The 21589-nt window shown below is 49.0% G+C and overlaps 1 protein-coding gene across 1 annotated transcript in view; it reads left to right on the forward strand.

Annotated features, from left to right (window-relative positions):
• Positions 1 to 21589, forward strand: part of LOC144692901 (protein Daple-like) — a 235256-nt gene that overhangs the window by 148813 nt on the left and 64854 nt on the right. The window contains exons 13-16 of the mRNA XM_078562007.1: positions 6500 to 6684; positions 7729 to 7866; positions 11186 to 12256; positions 14985 to 15112. Coding sequence (XP_078418133.1) covers positions 6500 to 6684; positions 7729 to 7866; positions 11186 to 12256; positions 14985 to 15112 — 1522 coding nt within the window. The remainder of the gene's footprint in view (positions 1 to 6499; positions 6685 to 7728; positions 7867 to 11185; positions 12257 to 14984; positions 15113 to 21589) is intronic.

A 21589-nucleotide genomic window follows, 5' to 3' on the forward strand; every position in this document is an offset into this window, starting at 1 on the left:
TATCACCATTCACTCTCTCACACTCAGTGTCATTGTCCTCATCTCGTCCATGGGACCACTCACCACCCACACAGGCCAGGCATACTTATCATCTGGCCCGACAGACGTCCTGCTTACACTCTCTCCATCTCTATTCAAGCTGGCACACAACAAGAAGGAGAGGTCACAGACCCCTGGCAGAATGCCCGAATTTAAGGTCTGTAAGGACTTTGAAAACAGAGCTATCCAGCTGGCCGGTGATAACCGGGACCGGTCCTCTGCTGATAGTGAGGTCGGCACTGCTCTACAAGTCAGGGTCCAGCAGTGCAACATCCATCAGACAACCATACTGTGAGTGATGTGTCCTGTTTCACAGGCCACTGCCATGCACTAATTGTCTCCCCTTGCTTTCACAGGCACATCTGCCAAACAGCCGACAGAGCCCATGACCCAGGACCTCCAATCATGCCCCAAAGAAACCTCTGAAGAGGAATCTGGAGACACCCTCCTTGAAGTCCCATCACAGCGTTCACCCAAACCCTCCACCAGTGCAGAGAGACACACCTCAGTGGGACCTAGCTTTAGAATAGCCTCAGGATCACAATCTGGTGAGCACATCGCACTGTCTGATCCACAGCAGGCAGAGGCAGGAACTTCCCAGGTCCCCAGCACTCAGAGGACTGCTGGAGGCCAGAAATTTGCTGAGTCCGAGTCAGATGAAGAGCCTCTGGACTCACTCATGTCTCAGTTGCTGGAGCTGCAAAGGCAAGCTCGGGAACATCAGGAAGGGATGTCTGCTGCACTCCTCAGATTGCAAAGCACAATGGAGGAGTCCATCTGCCTTCAGCCTGAGGTGATAGTGCCAGTGTGTCAATGCACTGAAATCAACACTGGTAGGATGGTGGCCGCCATGGAGACCTTGGTCCAGGCTTGTTCCTGCACTGCTGTGCGGGCTCAACTCCATACCTGATACCATAGTTGGCCTCCAGCAGTGTGTACACGAGAGGGGTACCTGGCAGCTCAATCTCACTCCAGTTACCTCTGCTCCTCAAGGAGTCAGCCTGGGTCTCCGGGCACCCATAGGGAGGAGGATCAGCAGGTGCACACTCCGGGCCCATCCATCCAGGTGACTCCGAGAGTGTCCGGCCAATCCAACTCCCCTCTTCCTGTGACCTCAGCAGCTCTAGCTCCACGGGCCGAGGAGGGTGTCACTGCCACACAGCAGGACCCCGACAGCAGGCTGGGGCCTTCCAGAGGACGCCTGCCAAGGTCACCACAGACAGGGCATCGCAGTCTGCAGGCTGCCCCCACCTCTGCTGTGGATGTCCGGAGAGCAACAAGATAGAGCAGTAGGGTTAGGAAAGATGTGAAACCTTACTGCACAAGATAAAGGCAGGTGTCTCAGTCTAGGGCCTCTTCCTGAGGGTGAGGAGGTGGGGCCAGCCATCTCTTAAAGGTGCTGAGAGCACATTGAGAGAATGAGAGAACTCTGTTTTATCCGTTCGCCGAGGTCCATAAGCCTCTGGACCAAGGCGATGGTCCAGCCTCACTCCCTGGAAACATTACTGATGCCTGCACCTCGGTGGTGCTCGTCATTACTGCCAGAATGTAGTGGGCAGGCGCCACAGAGTTCTCTCATTCTCTCGATGGGCTCTCAGCACCTTTCAGGAGGAGCTGGCCCCCAGCATCTGCGACCAGTGATGCTGTGCTCCTGAAGGACTCGGGTGCTGAAGGCAGACAAAGGATCAGATCTTTCTAAAGTTTCCTGGCTGCATCTCTATGATATGACCCTGATCTCAGAGTGCAAACGATCTGCCCTCGGCCAGACAAGAGTCAGACATTCTTAGAGGTTATGTGTAGATTTATGGAGTGTCCTCACTGCATGTCGTCATCATCCTCCTGCAGTCGAGTGACTATTAGGGCCTCCATTGCGTCTCCATGACAGGAGCCTTCCCACAGAGGGTACTCGCGTTTCTATAAGCCAGACTGGAGTCAAACATTCACAGATGCAATGTGAGGGACTATGGGGTCACCTCACTGCATGTCGTCATCGTCCTCCCCAAATCTAGCAGTTATGAGGGCCTCCCGAGTGTGCCTGCCTCGTCTAGCCAGTGCGAGGGCCTCATCCCCATCATCGTCGCCTCGGAGGACCTCCTCACCCTCATCCCCGTCGGCGTCCTCCTCATCTGAGGAGACGTGCAGCTCCTCCATCTCCTCCTCAGCCAGCTCGTCTCCCCGATACAGCTCCAGGTTGTAAAGGGCACAGCAGATGACGACGATGCGTGACACCCTTTGTGGACTGTATTGCAGGGCTCCACCAGACCGGTCCAGGCACCAGAACCTCATCTTCAGCATCCCGACGTCTACTCCACCAAGTTGCGAGCTGCAGCATGAGCCTCATTATACCGTTGCTCTGCTGCGGTCTGAGGCCGCTGCATGGCTGTCATCAGCCACGGCCTCGGCGGGTAGCCCTTGTGCCCGAGGAGCCATCCCTGCAGCTTCTGTGGACCCTGGAAGACTCCAGGGATCTGTGACCGACTGAGGATGTAGGCGTCGTGCACACTCCCTGGAAACCATGCATACACCTGCAGGATGTGTTTCTGGTGGTCACACACCAGCTGCACATTCAGCAAATGGGACCCCTGGTGGTTGATATAGTCCACCGAGTGTTGTGACAGAGAACTGAGTGCCACATGAGTGCAGTCAATTGCACCCTGAACCCGTGGGGAACTTGAGATCTGGGCAAATCTAATCGCTCTTGCATCCTGGCTGTACTGGTCCTGGGTGAAATGCCCAAAGTTGTGTGCCCTCGCAAAGGTGGCATCTGTGACCTCATGGATGCATTTGTGGGTGGAGGTTTGTGAGATCCCACAGAGGTCACCTGTGGAGCCCTGAAGGGAACAACCAGTGTGGAAATTGAGCGCCGCTGTCACTTTCACAGCCACTGGCAGTGGATGCCCTCCATGTCCCTGCGGAGCCAAATCCTGCAGTAACTGGCAGATGTGACAATCAGTTCCCTAGACATGGGCAGTCTTAAGTGACACTGGTTCTCGGCCATCTGCAGGAATGAAAGGCGGCGTCCATAGACCCTGGGTGTCGCTAGGTGCCAGCCTGCATCAGCTCACTGTGGCTCTTGGGTGGCGTATGCGGGAGCCCCAGTCGCCTCTTCTTGCTGAAGTTGCTGCTCCTGCCTCTGCGCAGCCAGGAGCCTCAGTCGCGCTCTCCTCCGTCTTTGCACTCTGTAGGCCATCAGGCATACAGCTAGTTCACCAGGCTCCATGATCCTGATATACTCCTCCTGCAGGATGAAAGAAGGAGTCATGTGGTTAGCATGGGTGCACAAACAACCTGTCCTTGTTAAGTGTGGTGGCCCCTTAACACTTCCTGGAGAGTGCTGGCCACCACTCGGATGGCCAGAGATTAGTGCGCTGCATGGCTGCCCTGTTAGCTTGAACCACTGGGGAGACTAATCCAAACCGGGATGCTGACATTGCAAGGGGCTGCGAGCGTCTCCACATGTGACTGTTTCATGGCCAGCTTGAGCGAGGAGATTGTACAATGTGTGCCATCCAACTGCTGTGCAGTCCACTAAAATGCACATGACTTTGCAGTCTGTGTGGTGGGGTGAAAACTTTGGAGCACTTGGCACTTTGATGCCTCTCGCATTGCTTGGGTGGGCAGATAAGCTAGGAGCCCGACTCCGACCATATGAATGTGGCTGTGCCTGAGCTGTCTGTGTCTCAGGGGAATGGTCACTTTATACAGGTTTCCCTAATGCGTGGCCACTTCCCTCACCCACCTTACCCCCCACCCCAAATGTTTGTGTACTGTATTCAACAGCAGGGCTGCCCTTAACCCCGATCCCCCGAGGCCCCTGAAGTTTGGAGTCCAACAGGTGACCCTAGTGAGCGCTGCACTGCGTTTCTGTGCACTCACCTCCCAGTTCCCCTCAAAGTGCAGGTCGCCAAGTGCTGTTATGAAACACGTTGACGTGCTTTCCTGCTGAGCTGGATGGATGATCCAGTGGAGGGGGGCACATTTCCAGTGGGCTGGCCTGATGATAGGCTGATATATTACAATGAGGTTCCTGATGCCCGATGGCGGGAAACGCAGCCCTCTGTCAGCGGGCTGAGCGGACGATCACGAATTGGTTTCCCACCATCATAAAACCGATCGAACCATATTGTCCAATCACACCCAATGCCAGCGGGCACCGAAAATTCAACCCGATGTGTCGCTGGCAAGGCTGGCATTTGTTGCCCACCTTCTTGAACCGCTGCAGGGTGTAGGTACACCCACATTGCTGTTAGAGAGGGAGTTCAAGGATTTTGACCCAGGGACAGTGAAGGAATGACAATATATTTCCAAGTCAGGATGATGTGTGGCTTGGAGGGGAACTTGCAGGTGTTGATGTTCCCATGCATCTGTTGCCCTTGTTGTTCTAGGTGGTAGAGGTTGGGGAATTGGGAAATTGGAAGGCGCTGCATCAGGGGTCTTGGCAGATTGCTGCAGTGCATCATGTGGATAGTACACTTTATAGCCAAAGGATGCAAATGCTTAAAGCTAAGGTGGATGGGGTGCCGATCAAGCGGGGCTGCTTTGTCCTGGATGGTGTCCAGCTTCTTGAGTGTTGTTGGAGCTGCACTAATCCAGGCAAGTAGAGAGTATTCCATCACACTCCTGACTTGTGCCTTGTAGATGGTGGACAGGCTTTGGGGAGTCAGGAGGTGATGGAACTCTCCTCAGAATTCCCAGCCTCTGACCTGCTCTTGTTGCCACAGTATTTATATGTCTAGTCCAGTTCAGTTTCTGGCCAATGGCAACCCCCAGGATGTTGATAGTGGGGGATTCAGCGATGGTAATGTCATTGAATGTCAAGGGGTGATGGATAGATCCTCTCTTGTTGGAGATGGTCATTGCCTGGCACTTGTGTGGCACGAATATTATTTGCCACTGATCAGTCCAAGCCTGAATGTTATCCAGGAAAAATTGCCTCTTGAGCTTTAATAGTGTGGTTTTAATTGTGAAGGTGTCGTGGTTTTATTCAATGGCAAAGCTTTTGGCAACATCTGTTGAGTCCTCACAGTAAATGTAGATTTCACTGTGCTCACTCCCTTTATTGTGGAAGTGTTGTTAACCTGTGGTGGTGATAATTGCAGACTACTGTCAGATTGACCTTGACTCAAACACGAGTTTAAATGTTGAAATGAGGTTGGGTCAGGGAGGTGTCCATATTGGAGAGTTCAACTTTCAGTTTTTACAATCAGTGACTAAATTGTACTTATATTTAGCTGCCTAGCAGCTGCAGCTTTCCTCACTTTCAGAATTAGTTGTCCTTTCTCCCAATAAGCACAGAGTAAGATACAGCACAAAAGGAGGCTTTTCAGCCCATCTTATCCAGGCCGGCTGTTTAAATGAGCTATCCAATTAGCCCCATTTTCCCTGCTCTTGCCCCAAAGCCCTGCATATGATTTCCCCTTGAGGTATTTATCTAATTCCCCTTTGAAAGTTACTGTTGAGTCTGCTCTCACCTGCCTCTCAGACAGCGCATTCCAGATCATAATGGCCCATAACTTCCGAGCCCCCCCAGCGTCGGATTTGAGGGGGCACTCCCAAGATGCGCTGGGGAATCCCTCTCGGAGGTTCCCAGGTAAGGGTTTGCACGGCAATTGCCCAGAAATGCACACTTCCTCTGGGCAATTGTGCTACGCTGGGAACCATCCGAAAGTGTGGTTTAAATTGCAAACTTCAGATGGTTTCTCCAGGCCTACACCAATAGTTACTCAGAAAAAGTTAGAAGAATTACAACCGCTTCTAATTTCTGGGTACGCTTTGTTAAAGACCCAGACTAACCCCACGGGTTCCTCCCACACCCCCTCCCCCACCTCCACGGGTCTCCCCACCCCAATCCCCTCAACCCCCACCCACCTGAACCACCAACCCCCACACCCTGAACCTCTGACCCCCCCACCCACCCTGACCTCTGACATCCCCCACCCCACCAGACTACCGGTCCCCACCCATGCCCCCTGGACATCCAACCCACTCTCCCCAGATCTCCAACCCCCCCACATCCCAGCCGGATCTCCCACTACCCCCCCACATCCCCCGACCTCCAATGCCAGCCTCACCCCTCGACTGTAAAAAAGGGGGTGCGGCCTCCTTGAATCCACCAGAACGATTCTTTGTGGGGGCCCTCGATGCAGACCCCAAGCAGCTCCGGTGAACAGAAGGGTCGGTGTAATTTTCAGGACCAGATAAGTGTGCATTTACTTCTAACTCCCGGCAAACCAGCACTTTCCGATGCTAGTTGGAAGTTACAGCCCAATAACTTGCTGCGTAAAAATATTCTCCTCATCTGCCCCCCCCACCCACCACCGATTCTTTCGCCAATTACCTTAAATCTGTGTCGCCTGGTTACTGACAGTGGGAATAGCTTCTCCTCATTTCCTTTGTCGAAACTGCTGCTGATTTTAAATGTTTCTACTAAGTCCCACCTTATATTCAATCTTTTTTGCAGCAAGTCGCAAGTCATTTGTGCTCGAGATGAACGAGTCTGCATCGAGCCGGATCCTGAAGCTGGAGAAGGAGAACCAGAGCCTGCAACATGATGTTCAGGAGCTCCACCAAGCTTTACTGGCAGTGGAAGAGAGCAATGCCAGAATTGTGGAGCTGGAGAAAGAGACCGAGCTTCTCAACATAAAGGTTTGAAATGCACCGCAACTACTGGCTGACCGAATCAAACAGCGTGTTCCTTTGGCTGTTTTTAACAGGCAAAAGACAGACCATAGTCAACCAGCCCACACTCTCAAAACCCAAAGCAAAACGTCTACTGTTAGGTGTAATCCTGTGTTTGGGGAGCACTTGCTGAACAATCCTGAGTGCGCTAATAGCTACACTAACAACCAAGTTGTTAACCTTAAAATAATCAGTAATCTTAAAATAATCCTGTAGTATAAACTGTTGTGATCATTTGAAATTTGGTATTCTTGTGCTTGTCCTGATGAGTGCAAGATGAAAAGCTTCAGCAACATGTCTCTTTTTTCAGCAATATTCAAGGTTTGGACATTATGGACGTCCATTCTAGGAAGCCTCGGGCACTCCAATCATTATTCAGCCAAGAAATCCAGTGAATGTTCATTTTGAGGTTGCTTTTGAACATTTCTGAAACCAAAAGCACCTGTGTCCCTCCCACCCGGAGGCAAATGATTTTTTTACATACTGTATTGGAACAGTGCCTTTCCATTCTCCTTTATAGCCAAGTTGGTAGCACTGTCACCTCTGGATCTGAAAGCCATGGGTTTAAGTCCCACGTTAGAAACTTGTACGCTTAAACCAGGCAGACGATTCAGTGCAGCTCCAGGAGAGTACTGCAACCCTAGAGGTATCATCCTGGCGATGAGAAGTCAAACTGAGGCCCCATCTGCTCTCTCAGGTGGATCTAAAATATGCCATGGCACCACTTCGCAGAAGAGCAGGGGAAGTCCTCCCCAGTGTCCTGGCCAATGTGCGTTCCTCAACCAACAGCAATAAAACCCGATGTTCTAATCTTGAACGCATTGCTGTATGTGGAATCTTGCTGTGCACAAATTGGCTGCCTACGTTACAACAGCCACAACTGTTCGAAAGCACCCTGTTAGCTGTAAAGTGCTCTAGGACGTCCTGGGGTAGTGAAAGGCGCTATAGAAACGCAAGGCTTTCTTTTTCTGTGTTGACCAAATCGGTTTCTGATCTCGACTTTGTTTTCAGGTGCAGCAACTTCAATCCGAACTGGATTCAGAGAAACAGAGTAACCAAGACATAGGCAACCTGAGTGAGGAGCTTCTACAAGACAAAACCCAGTTAAAGGAAAGCATGGCGACTCTCCGAGCTGAGAAAGAGAGACAGGTAAAACTGGACAACAACATTAATGAGCAGATGCAATGGTCGTTAAAGTCACAATCTCAGACACCTAACACCCCTGTGCTCCCTAAACTATAATTGGCCCTTCGCCTGACAATGCCTTGATTTCCAAGTTCTCAAATCCCTCCATGACCTCAGTCCTCCTTACCTCTGTAATCTCCACCAGCCCTACAAGCCTCTTAGATTTCTGCACTTCTCCAATTTTGGGTTCTTGAGCATCCCTGACATTCGTGTCATACAATTGCCGGGCAATGACCATCTCCAACTAGAAAGAATTTAACTAGAGTCATCTGGACTTGAAACGTTGACTCTGTCTTTCTCTCCACAGATACTGTCAGACCTGCTGAGTTTTTCCAACAATTTCTCTTTTTGTTAAGAATTTAACTATCTCCTCTTGACATTCAATGGTATTACAACCGCTGAATCCCCCACTATCAACATCCTGGGGGGTTACCATTGACCAGAAACTGAACTGGACTAGCCATATAAATACTGTGGCTACAAGAGCAGGTCAGAGACTGGGAATCCTGCAGCGAGTAACTCACCTCCTGACTCCCCAAAGCCTGGCCACCATCTACAAGGCACAAGTCAGGAGTGTGATGGAATACTCTCCATTGCCTGGATGAGTGCAGCACCCACAACACTCAAGAAGCTGGACACCATCCAGGACAAAGCAGCCCGCTTGATTGGCACCACATCCACAAACATTCACTCCCTCCATCACTGATGCACAGTAGCAGCAGTGTGTACCATCTACAAGATGCACTGCAGAAACTCACCAAGGCTCTTTTGACAGCAACTTCCAAGCCCGTGACCTCTACCACCTAGAAGGACAAGAGCAGCAGATGCGTGGGAACACCATCCATGTTCCCCTCCAAGTTGGTTTCGAACTATATCGCTGTTCCTTCACTGTCTCTGGGTCAAAATCCTGGAACTTCCTCCTTAACTGTGGGTGTACCGACACCACATGGACTGCAGCGGTTCAAGATGGCGGCTCACCACCACCTTCTCGAGGGTAATTAGGGAAGGCCTAGCCAGCGATTCCCACATCCTGCGAACTAAATTTTTAAAAATGGCTCCACCATTGATGGCCGGGCCTCCGGCTTTCTAGGCCCTAAGCTGTGGAATTCCCTCCCTACACCTCTCCACCTTTTTCCTCATTTAAGAGGCTCCCCAAAATGACTTGCATGACTCGATTGTTTAATAATGCTCCTGTGAACACACCTTGTGATGTTGATTGCCTAACTATCGGGGTGGAGCGCTGACTTTAATTGTGCACAGAGCTTGGAATCAACACGACGCGATCAGACCCTGGGTTATTTATGAATGTCCATCCTGCCTCTTAACTGTCAGATCCAACACAAACGGAATTTGAACAGCCCTGAGCTAGTTTCCGACAGGGCCCCACTGCCACCTAATTGGCATTAAATTAATTTGGGAAATCTTTCTTGAGGGGAGGGGGGGGTGGAAGCCACAAGAAATGCTGGTGTGTGCGAAAATTATGCAGTCGAGGATTTACAGCCAAGCTTGAAAATCGCATTGATGGTCAGCGTAGAGGGATATTTATTCACGGTGCTCTACGCCTGGGGTGGGCACGTGTCACATGAGCCCTGGGTGCCTGTAATGGGAAACTGTTCCAGTTCATAATTCTGATAATATTTGCTTCACCGCTCACTGATCGTGTGCCACGGTGGGTCGCCCCACCCCCAGCCACTGAGCCCGGAGTTCTCGGTTCGAATCCCACTTCAGGGCTTGTTGGCCACGGGAGGAGTGTTTGTTATGTGGCTCCACAGGTTGATAATCACCCTGCTAAATCCTTCCAGCGCCATCCCACTGCTCCCTGAGGGGAAGAAAGTGTCTGTGAAGGTACAAAACAGTGAACCTACCGTAACGTTATGACAGTGTGTTTCCAGAAAGAAGCATCTTTATTTTCCGATGCATTTGACAGGATAGAGAAACCAAACTGCTGAGACCAAATTTTACCGTAGACCAAAATTTAATTCTCTCGTGGCACAAAATCCAAAATTCATTCGTCCCTTACTATCAGCACAACCAGAATCTGATAGATGGGCGGCAGAGGAGGGCTGATGTGTATTAGCTTTTAAAAGCGCCTGATTTTTCTGTAATAGAAATTTGACTGATATTGATCGACTCTGAAGACACATTTCCCCATTGTCCATTGTGTAAATTTCTGTCCAATAGTCTACTGCCATGTTTTTCTAATGGATCCTTAGAGGAGTTGCAAAGGCAGTGTATGTTGGGTCACCCTAATGTACTCCAGTTCCATTGCTCTGGAGGTACAATGTCTCCTGTTGACTGTCTTTCTCTTTGCCCTCACCATAGAATCATAGGGCAGGATCTTCCCCCCCACCCCGGGTCAGGGGGTCTGTGCAGGAGCGGGTGGGCGGCCCACCCAGCGTGACGTCCACCGGGAAGCGCTGTGCACTCCCTGTGCGGGCGGGGAGGGATTCCCTGAGCCGGGAGCACGCGAGAGAGCGCACAGATCCCCCTGAGGCAAAGCTCAGGTTTGAAAGATTGAATAAAGATGAGAAAAAAACTTACTGACCTGTCCACTCGTGTGCCGCTTTCAGATGAGCTGGGACATGTCAATTTCTTTTATTTAGACATTTCAGAAAAATTTTAATACCCTCATGAGACCTCACCCCGCCCATGGATGAGGTTTCATGTTTTTTCAGAAGCCCGCCAGGGCTCCCAGCCTGCCCGTCTAACCTTAAGGTTAGACGGGCAGGTCCATTGATAACCTCAATTACTTTATTAATGGCCTTAAGTGGCCGTTGACAGGTCGGCGGGCACACAACCAACTTGGCTCCGCGCCCGCTGACCTGAAAATGCAAACGAGGCGGGGTGACGTTGGGACACATGCCCGATGTCATCCGGTGTCATTTTACATGTCGGCGAGTGGGCCCCGCCCTCCCCACTTGCCGACCGGAAGATGCAGCCCATAGAATTTTATAATACAGAAGGAAACCATTCAGCCCATCATGCCTATGCTGGCACCTTGAAAGAGCTGTCCTGTTTATTCCCACACCCCCAGCTTTTTCTCCCATAACCCTACCAACCAGTTATCTTTAAATCATGTCTCGTTGCCTTTTGGAAGTTCCAGTCTGAACCCACACACTTTCATGTAATGTGTTCCAGATCATCACAGCTCTCTGTGTGGGGGAAGAAAAATCACATGGGTTAGGAACATGATTCGGACCTTTATCCTGACTCTTCAGTGTTTTAATTTTCATTTGGGCTCTGTGTCTGTGTCTGATAGTTTCTCTGATCCCTTTGTATCCAGGTGAAGGAGTTGGAGGAGGAGAACGAACACTTAAAGCAGACAGTCTGTTCACTCAGGCAGCGTTCTCAAATCAGCGCAGATGCTAGGGTGAAGGACGTAGAGAAGGAGAACAAAATCCTTCACGAGACCATCACAGAGACTAGCGGCAAGCTGGCCAAACTGGAGTTTGAAAAGAAACAAGCTCATAAGGAGCTCCTGCACTACAAAGAGAAGGAGGAGAAGGCAGAAGAACTGGAGAAAGATGTTCACAAACTTGAGCAGGAGAATGAGCAACTTCAGAAGCAGGTGGCTTCCTTGAAGATCACGTGCGAGAATGTTGCGGCCCTTGAGCAGGAGAATTCAAACCTCGAGTTGGAGAATAGCAAACTCAAGAAGTCCCTCAACAGTTTGCAGAACGTGTCGATCAAGTTGGAGAGTGTAGAGAATGACAATAAGCAGTTAGATGAGGAGAACTTGGAGCTGAGGAGAATGGTGGAGACGTTAAAGTTCACGAGAACAAAACTGATCAAAGTGGAAATGGAGAACCGAGAACTGGAAAAGGAGAAGGATGAATTGAGGAAAAGTGTGGAACTGTTGAGGGCCTCGACTCGCAAATCGGAACGATTGGAAATTAGCTACCAAAGCCTGGATTCGGAAAACCAGAGACTTCAGCAGTCCCTGGATAACAGCAACACCAAGATCCAGCAACTCGAGAAGGAGCTGCAGGACACCGAGAACGAGAATCACATTCTACAGAAGAATCTGGAGGAGCTGAAGATCTCCAGCAAAAGGCTGGAGAAGCTAGAAAAGGACAACAAGGTGTTGGAGCATGAGGCTGCACAACTGGAAAAGGACAAGAAGACGTTGGACAAAGAGAACAAACGTTTGTGGCAGCAGGTGGAACTGAAAGATGCAATCCTAGATGAGAATAGCCTAAAACTCTCGAGCATGGAGAAGGAAAAGAGGACACTAGAAAAGGAAGTGGGCAAGTACAAGGAAACCACAAGCAAGGTGAAGGAACTGGAAGTTGACAATAAAGAACTGTTCAAACAAGCTACAATCAATAAGAGGACACTCGCGACACTGAGAGAGGTGGGTTGGTGATATGCAGACCTGCCTTTATTGATGCTGAATGATCCCTCAATTTGTTTAGATCTCTTTCACAGCACCTTCTTGTGGTGGTGCATCATAGTTCACTCAGGGAGCCTGAGTTTCAGCAGCAGCACACACACTTTTACCTGCAGTTGGGAACTATGGCTAGTGATGGTAGGGGCTCCAATTTCTCTCCATCACATGTCTGACCAGGAATCTCTCCCACCCTTACCACCTGCCATATGTTGGAAGGTTTCACAGGTTGATAATCGACCTGTTTGGCCACACCTTCCCTTGGCCATCAAGGCCTGAAGTGGAGATTGAACCCAGAGTTCCTGGCTCGGAGGCAAGGACTGTACCCACTGCCCCACAAGATCTGTACCACCTTGTACTGATCCTCCAATGTCAAGTCTTGACTCGTCTTGTTTCTAGTTTCCTGATTTAGCCAGTACGGCACTGAACTGGTTAGACTATGTGCATGCTAAGTGGGATCCCTGGTCTCAAGGGCTTCCAATTTCAGTCAGTGAGAGGAGAGCATGTGGTTAAAAAACAGGCAAAGCTCCCATTCCTGATCACTGCTCAGAGCCACAGGGAAGGACAAGGCTGGAATGTGATTTATCTTTGAAAATCCTGCCAGTATTGCTCTAGACTCTCTGCCTGAATAAGGAGAGAAGGTTACCAGTGTTAACAAGTCCCAGTGTTGTCAGTAGAGCAGAGGAGGGAGCAGGGAAGAGGGAAAGGGGCAGAGAGTCTCCAAGCTGAGCATGAGCAGTTCAAAATCAGACTGTCTGATAAGCATTATATCTAAAGTGTTCAAATCTTTTCTCTTTGGAGGATATGTGAAGGGAGGAGAGGAAGAGCAAGTGAGGCAAAGAAATAAGAGAAAGAGGAAAGGAGGAAGATTTGGGTTTGAAATTCTTGACTTTAACGCTGGGTTATTTAGCAGGCATACCTGACTGGAATTATAACATTAAATCATGCATCCCTTTTACAGACTCTCTGTTTTAGGCGTAGGAGGGGAGTTTAGGGAGATGACTGCCTGTCAGCAATTGATGCTGGGACTTCTGAGTGTTTGGTAACACTTTGAATTCAGAGGCTCACCATTGAAGGCTGATAACCGTGAGGGCGGGGGAGGGAGTAAGGCAGTTGGCATTGAGGATCCACAGAATGAACTCAATAGAATCCAAGTTAGTCGAACAACGGCAGATAAAATTCAATACTAGTATTGTATAAAGAAGGAAGGAAAAATAGGCAGCATGAGTGGGTAAAAGTGTAATTCAGGGATCTAGGGTACTTTGCTGTGGTGCAAGTGGAAGTGTGGTAACATGTCCAGTCACTGTGAGCAGCAATGAACAGCATGTTGAAATATTGAGGCAAAGCAGATGGGGTGTGGGTCAGGGCAAGAGTTGGAGGAAGTCATGCTTAACCTGGCTCCAGCCAGACCAAACACCCGAGTACCAAGTCCATCTCTGTTACCAAAACCATTCAAGCCTGAGGGGCGATCTAGAGGTGTCAGAGGATTTAACAAAAAACTGGAGGTATTTTGGTTCTGTAGCTGAAAAGCAGTTGATTGAGAAGGAACCTTGTGTGTACAAAATAGTAACTCCTGTAGAATAGGTAACTCCAGAACACTTGGCCAGGATTGCCAAGGGTTGGGCTGATGCATGAAGAATCTTGACAGAGAACAGCTGTCTCATGAACTTAACTTCCAAGAGGAGCGTTAAGGTTTGATGTTAGTGTAAATTGCTCTAGATGGATATATAATCCACATAGCGACAACTCCCACATAAAAGATCCTCCTAAAGTCGTCGCACTTTATTTAAAGTGTAGACCCATGTCCAATAGTTTAGCTTTTTGTCCAAGTCAATAGCCTACATTGTCTTCCAGTATTTTAAAAATCTGAATTAACTCCACCATCATCATCTAACCAAGGCAAAGAGAGTTCATAACTAAGGGATTGCTGAGTTCTGTACATTCTTACTTTTAGCCTCTCTCAATATCTCACTTTCATTTTGAAGTTGAGATTAATGTGTTCGATTAAATAGAATGTACAGCACAGAAACAGACCATTCGGTCCAATCTATCCATGTTAGTGTTTATGCTACACTTGAGCATCCTCCCATCCTTCCGCATCAAACCCTAACCCCCCAGCAAAACCCTCTGTTCCCTTTTCCCTCGTAAGTTTATCTAACTTCCCCTTAAATGCATCTGTACTATTCACCTCAACAAGTTCCGCATTCTCACTACACTCTTGGTAAAGAAGTTTCCTCTGGGAATTCCCGATTGGATTTTTTGGTGAATATCTTTTTTTGATGCCTCTAGTTTTGATCTTCCCCACAAGTAGAAACATTCTCTCTGTTGTCTATTCTGTAAAATCTTTCATAATTTTAAAGACCTGCTATTGTGTTACCCCTCAGCCTTCACTCTTCAAGAGAAAAGAGACCCAGTCTGTTTATCCTGTTATGATAGGGGTAACTTTTCAATTCTGGTATCATCCTTGTGAATCTCCTCTGCACCCCCTCCAGTGCCTTTATCTTCTTTATATTATGGTGATCAGATCTGTACACTGTAATCTACAAGTGTATAAGGGATCACTCTGCCTTGGGCGCCAGGATCTGCTCTGTGTTATTTTCTCCCAACTCCTCTTGATTATTGGATTGCCAGTGTGTTCAGTGTTGGTGAACTATTAACATTGGCCTGACCTAACCTGTACATCTGTATATCCCAGGAACTTGTCCATGAGAAACTCAAGAGCCAGCAGCTCTCCAATGAATTGGAAAAGCTTAATCAGGAGTTGGAGAAAATTGGTCTAACCAAAGAGAGACTTCTACAAGAGGAACACAACAGCGATGATAAGTAAGACACCCCTTTCTACTGGAGTCATTTGATCACACAATAGTACAGTAGAATACACCCTCTAGTCTGTCCTCCATCATCTGCCACACATCTAATGCTTCATAAATCACCACAGAGCCTATTGAATGTGTACAAGAGACTACTAGCTAATTCTGGGTCAAATCATTCATTTAAAAGAAAAGAAAATTGGTGAAGGATAGAACCGAAGCCAATTATTACTCAGTCTAACATTTATTTACAGAGTGAAATACTACAAGGGGCCTCAACTATTTGCAATCTCTAACAATGACTTGGACAAAGGGAGCGAATGTACGATAGCTAAATTTGCCGATGACACCAAGACAGGAGAGTAAGTTGTCAAGGGTGGGGTAGAGAGTCTGCAAAGGGATGTAAACAGGTTAAACGAGTGGGCATAAATTTGGCAGATAGAGTATAACAGGGGTAAACGTGGCAGGAAGAATAAGAAAGCAGCCTACTATTTAAATGGAGAGAGATTGCAGAACTTGGTGGTGCAGAGGGATCTGGGTGCCCTGGTACATGAATCATGTGCAGCAGGATCTTCTGTTCTTCGGGCGGGCGCGATGGGCGGGACCGGGAGCGGCCGGGGAAAGGTCTGCCGCCCGCGATCGGCCTCAGACCGCGAATTCACGCTGGCCAATTAACGGCCAGCAGGAGTGAAAGACGCACTGAAATGCTCAGCGCTGCCGGGGTGGGGGTGGGAGGAGGGTGAGTGCGGAAGTCTGTGCAGGCGGTGGGGGGAATGCGCAATAAAAGCTCCATGAGGGCACAGAGCTGCCTCAGGGAACTGAGGAATTGTACAAAGGGAAATAAAGATTTTGGAAATGATATATACATGTCCCCCACCTGTGACTCAGTCGCATGAAGAGGGACATGTTTAAAATGAAGTTGAGAATTTTTTTTTTTGAGTTTTTTATTTACCGTTGGAAACCTCATCCCTCCTGTGGATGAGGTTTCGTTAAAAAACGCAAAGGCCGCCTGGTCTATTTGCCCGCCCGCCAACTGAACGGTTGAGCGAGCAGCGAAAAATACAAATTAATTAGTTGCTTAAGGGCTCAACTACATCCAGTTTCAGTGAGTGTCCCTTTATATCTGCTCGAGTGAAACCCCATCTAGTGCTCTGCACCTACACATAGTTAAACACAACCGATACACAGTTCACAGCTGGAACACACCTGCCAGGTAACACTGAGGAAGAATGCGATAAGACATTAGAAAACTTTCAGACTGGCAGGTGAGTGACAAACGAACTTTCACGTAGGTAAATGTGAGGTGAAGCCCTTTGTTTGGAAAAATCAAAACATCACCCACACCTTCGAAAATACGAAACTTGAATGGAGGAGAAGGGCAAAGGAACCAGGAACACAGCCGGACAAACCATTAAAAGCAGCATCACAGCTCAGCAAAGTGATTAAAAATATCAACAGAGCATTAGGGTTTATTTCTGGAGTATAGAATTCAAAAGTAGTGATTATGTTAAATTTGTAGAGGGTCAGGCTTTACTTGGAACAATGTAGGATGATACCAGCGCTTAGAGATTACAATATTGGGAAAGGCTGGAGCTGTTTACCTTTAGAGAAAAAAATAGTAGACTATAGGTGGCCTAATGGAGCTCTTTAAAATTATGTGGAGTGAATATTTCCACTTGTTATCACTAATTGTTAGAGGTGTTCAAAATCATGAAGGTGTCGGGACAGATAAGATGGGGAGAAACTGTTTCTGTTGGCGGAAGGGTTGAGAACCAGGAGGACAGCGATCTAAGGTGATTTATGAAAGAACCAGAGGCAACATGAATGAAAAGACAGCGAGTGGTTAGGGTCTGGAATGCACGGCCTGAGAGTGTGGCGGAGGCTGGTTCAATCGTGGCTTTTAAAAGAGAATTGGATCACGATGTGAAGAGGGAAAGATTTTGCAGGGGCTATGGGTGGGGGGCAAAGGCTCGGTGGGGGGTGGGGGGGAGGAGTGGGACTGGGTGAGTTGCTCTCACAGAGAGCCAGCATGGTCAGGTTGAGCCGAAAGGCCTCGTTCTGTGCTGTAACCATCTCTGTGATTCTAAGACCAGGGGCCAGCAGTGAAATGGCACCTGGCCACGGGAGAAGGCCGGTTCCTGTCTGGACAGGACAGTATGGAACTGAGACGTCAGCTGGAGTACAATCCAGGAAGGCACTAGGTAAACAGCAGCAGGTGATGGGAACAAGAGAAAATAAAGTTAGAGGATCAGTCATTTGATTCAATCGAATCTGTTCACCAGTTGTACGAAAGTTGAAATATTCCTGGTCTTTATTTTGTTGGATAGTCTAGAGGTGCAATGAATTCCAGCACCTTGAATGCATGAGGTTAGGGAGTTACCAATCACCCAGGACTGTCCTGGGATTTTAAGGAATTAAGGGTTAATTTTTCTGCCGTGGGTAAACCAGGAAAAACCATAGGGATATCATAGAGCCATTACAGCACAGAAGAGGCCATTTGGCCCATCTAATCCATCCTGGCTTTCTGTAGAGCAACTGTTAAAGGGTGAGAGGACGTTAACAAAAATAGTGGGTGGAATTTTATGGCTCTGTCACAGTTTGGTGGGGGGGAGGTTTGTAAAATGCAGCAGGTCAATCAGAAGTCCATTGACTTTGGCGGGACCAGAAAATCCTAACAGCTGGAAGGGCTGTGACATCCCCCCCAGTGTTTATTTAATACAAATATTCGCGGTGGTGGGAAAGCTGTTTGACTTGGTGGGGCCGTTGTCGGTAGATATTCATGTGTGGATTGGAAGCCCGAACATGGGGTCAGCGATGCAGTGGAGCAGGAGGTTCAACAAAGGTCAGAGATGATATCCCCAGGGACATATCTGGTCATCTTTTGGAAAGGTTAAAAGTTAACCGTTTCCTTAAATGTTTTGATGTAGGTTTGGAGATCGACCTTGTCTCTCAGCCCTAGGGATGTTGTGGAGAGGTAGGAAATTCAAAAGGATCCCTAAGTTGCTCAGTTGAAGTAAGAAAGTCAGAAGTCCTCACTGACAATAGGTGCTACTATTGTTAACCCTTGTCCTGCCGCTAGCTTCTTCATTAAAGTGTTTCAACATCCATGGCATGTGGGAGCACTTGTCCTATCCTGGGCTCTTCTGGGAAATCGAGGTTGGAATCTGGGTCTGGGCGGAAGTTATCAGGGGCTACAGGACCTCGTCCGTTTATAGGGGAGTCTCAGGAGAGTGTCCAGAGGCTTGTGTCCATGTGTGATGCTCTCCATTATCAGCCTGTGAGATTGTGGAGCTGAGACAGAGAGAAATATCTCCACAAAAGGAGTGAGAGAGAAAGGGAGGGAGGGAGTGGGGTGGGGGAAGAGAAAGGGAGGGAGGGAGAGAGAAAGGGTTGGGAGAGAAGGAGAGAAATGGAGACAAAGGAAAATTCAAGTAGAAATGGAAGAGTACATTTCAGGCATGAACCACCCACCTGCCGCTAGATTGGTTTGATCAGCACTAAGATCGGCTAGAGCTGAGAGTGAGGAAGGTGATTGGTCAAGATTCATGGACACACAGTGATTGTACCATGTCAGCGTAGGATTGAGGTCAGGGATATGGTTTGATCAAGGCGTTTGTCCCTGTATACCCCATCTTTCATTTCATTGCTTTTGCAAACAATATTACAAAGAGTTTTTACTAAATGGTGCTAATGTTAGTTGGATGGTGAGATTGCTCAGAGGAAAATAGCAAACCAAACTAATTCTGTTTTCCACACAGAGTTTTTGTATTTGAGGGCTTATGGCTCTGGTATAATTAGACTGGAGGAGTTTAAGAGCCCAATATGAGAAGAAGCTAATTTAACACCACAGTTAAAATAAGGATGTGGTAATCAGTAATGGGCACTCGGATCAGCTGGACCATTGCTTCCACAATCCTTTCCTGATCCCTAACCTCAATCCTACGCTGACATGGTACAATCACTGTGTGGCCATGAATCTTGACCAATCACCTTCCTCACTCTCAGCTCTGGCTGATCTTAGTGCTGATCAAACCAATCTAGCGGCAGGTGGGTGGTTCATGCCTGAAGTGTACTCTTGCTTTCTACTTGAATTTTTCTATCTCTCCCTCCCCTTTATCTCTCTTTCTCTCCATTTCTTGCTCCCTCTCTTTCTCTCTCTCGTTTCCTCCCTCTCTCTCTCTCTCCCTCCCCCTCCCTTCCTCCTTCCCCTCTCTCTCTCTTTCCCTCCTTCTCTCTTTCTCTCCCTCGTTCTCCCTCTCACTGTCTCTCACTCTCTTTCTCTGCCTCCCTCCCTTTATTCCTTTCTCTTTCTCCCTCCCTTTCTTCTTTTTATCTTCTTCCTTTCATAGAATCATGAAATAATACAGCACAGAAGGAGACCATTTGGCCCATTGAGCCTGTGCTGGCTCTTTCCCAGAAATGTCTGAATTACTTCCACTCCCCTGCTCTCTTTCCCCCATAGCCCAGTACATAACCCAGTACATAGCCCAGTACATAGCCCAGTACATAGCCCAGTACATAGCCCAGTACATAACCCAGTACATAGCCCAGTACATAGCCCAGTACATAACCCAGTACATAACCCAGTACATAGCCCAGCACATAGCCGTGTACGTAGCTTCCCTTCAAGTATTTATATCTCTCCTTTCCTGACAAACTTTATCCCTCAACTAATGTGATCATAGCAGATTGTTTGGACCTTTATTTCATTGCTCTTTGTGGGATCTTGCTGTGTGCAAATTAGCACCTGTGCTTGTCTATGTAACAGTGACAATGGGCAGGATTTAATGCCCTCCCCTGAGGTGCGGGTGGGGTGGGGGCATTTAATTTGGTGGGAGGGTGCTGGGTGGGGACCCCACTGCCCTCGTGTCTCCTCCCCGATTAATCCTGGGATGGGAAGGCTCATGGGCGGCTTCCCCACCCCGGCACCAACTGAGGCCCTTCAGTGGACAGTGACCGCTCACTTAAGGGTCTCATCCTGGTACCGCTGGTATTCAGCGGGCAGCGGGCAGGGCAGGCACGATGTGGGGGGAGGGGGGGGCCCGAAAAGTAAACACTGGCGTGGGGTTGGCGGGCAGGTGGGGTGGGGGTAGGAATTCCCTTGTTGTCAGGCACTTTGTGCCTGATCACCTGACATTGGAATAGGGGGGAGGGGCTCTACTGTGAGCCATCCCCTCCCACTCCCCACCTTGGCCTCTGACCTGCTCCTCCCCTTCCCCCTGTGACCCCTCAGGCCCCATCCCGCCCTCCCTCCCCCTGTGATCCTGAGCCTCTGGTGGGTACGTAGCTGACCACGGCCACCGGTCCTGGCAGCACTGCCCGCGGTGAGGGCCCCCTTGGCCTCTGGCTGGTCAGCAGCTCTCGGTGGACGGTAGGGTGTGGGGGGAGAGGGGAGGGGAGGGGGCTTTTTGCCCCTTGAATGCTTGATGATCCCGGGCAGACCCTCCCCTGGCCATTATGTGGTGGGCCTTCCCCAAAGGAGGTGATGCAGGGCTCTGGCCAGCTCTCCGGACCCCGTCCCCTGAATTAAATACCCCCCCCCCCATATTTCAGAAGTACCTCCACTGGCTGTGAAGCCCTCTGGAACGTTCTGAAGATGTGAAAGGTGCTGCATAAATACCAGATCTTCTCCTTTTTCCTTTTCCCCATTTACCCCTCCTTCACTGAGATGCCCCTGGATCCTCATAGCCTCAGCTGCATTGCAAATAATTGGCTGAATTATTGCCGAGAAAGAGGGGGAACGTGATGCCGAAGCTTTTTGTTCTGCACTCATCAGGACAAATGCAAGAATGCCAAATTTCAAACGATCACGACAATCTAGACTGCAGGAGAAAAGGGAGCTGATTGATTGGCAAGTCAACTCTGATAGGCCGAGGTGTTGCCATGGTGAAGGCAAAGGGGAACCATAGGCTCCCGGCGAATTCAAGAAAGCTTAAGGCTTGAACGTAATTTTTTGTTGTTTGCTGAGAACGGGTCCCTGCCTATGAATGTAGGAGTGAAAAACACGGTTGTTCTGAGGGTATAAGTGCGGCGATGAGACTCTGACACGTCCTCTGAAGCCAGTAACTGGTCAGGTGACCTGCAGCTGCCAATGGGCTGAGCCAACCAAACCTGCAGGGTTATCTATCTTGCGATTGCTCTCAGCGCTGCTTGTTGACAGGGGGGGGCGGGTGTGGAGCGGACTGGCTGAGATTGGAGTGCCCGAGATAGGGTGAAGCCTGCCATCTACTGGCCGTGCCACAAATTGATCAGCCTTTGCCGTAACAGCAGCAAGGTGATTGGAAGGAACTGACTGTTTCACAACGCGCAATCCCTCTCTCTTTAAACTGAACAGGAATTTTTAAATGTCATTGCACCTTTCTGCTATGGACTCCCCTGGGATATTCTCCCTCTCTCCAGCACTGCAATTCTCCTTAATCAATACCGCTTACCCTTTCCCCCACCCCCACCCCACTTCCTTCCGTTTCTATCTTGAACACCTTGTATCCAG

This window comes from Cetorhinus maximus, chromosome 18 (assembly GCF_964194155.1).
Source record: "Cetorhinus maximus chromosome 18, sCetMax3.hap1.1, whole genome shotgun sequence".
NCBI classification, from domain to species: domain Eukaryota; kingdom Metazoa; phylum Chordata; class Chondrichthyes; order Lamniformes; family Cetorhinidae; genus Cetorhinus; species Cetorhinus maximus.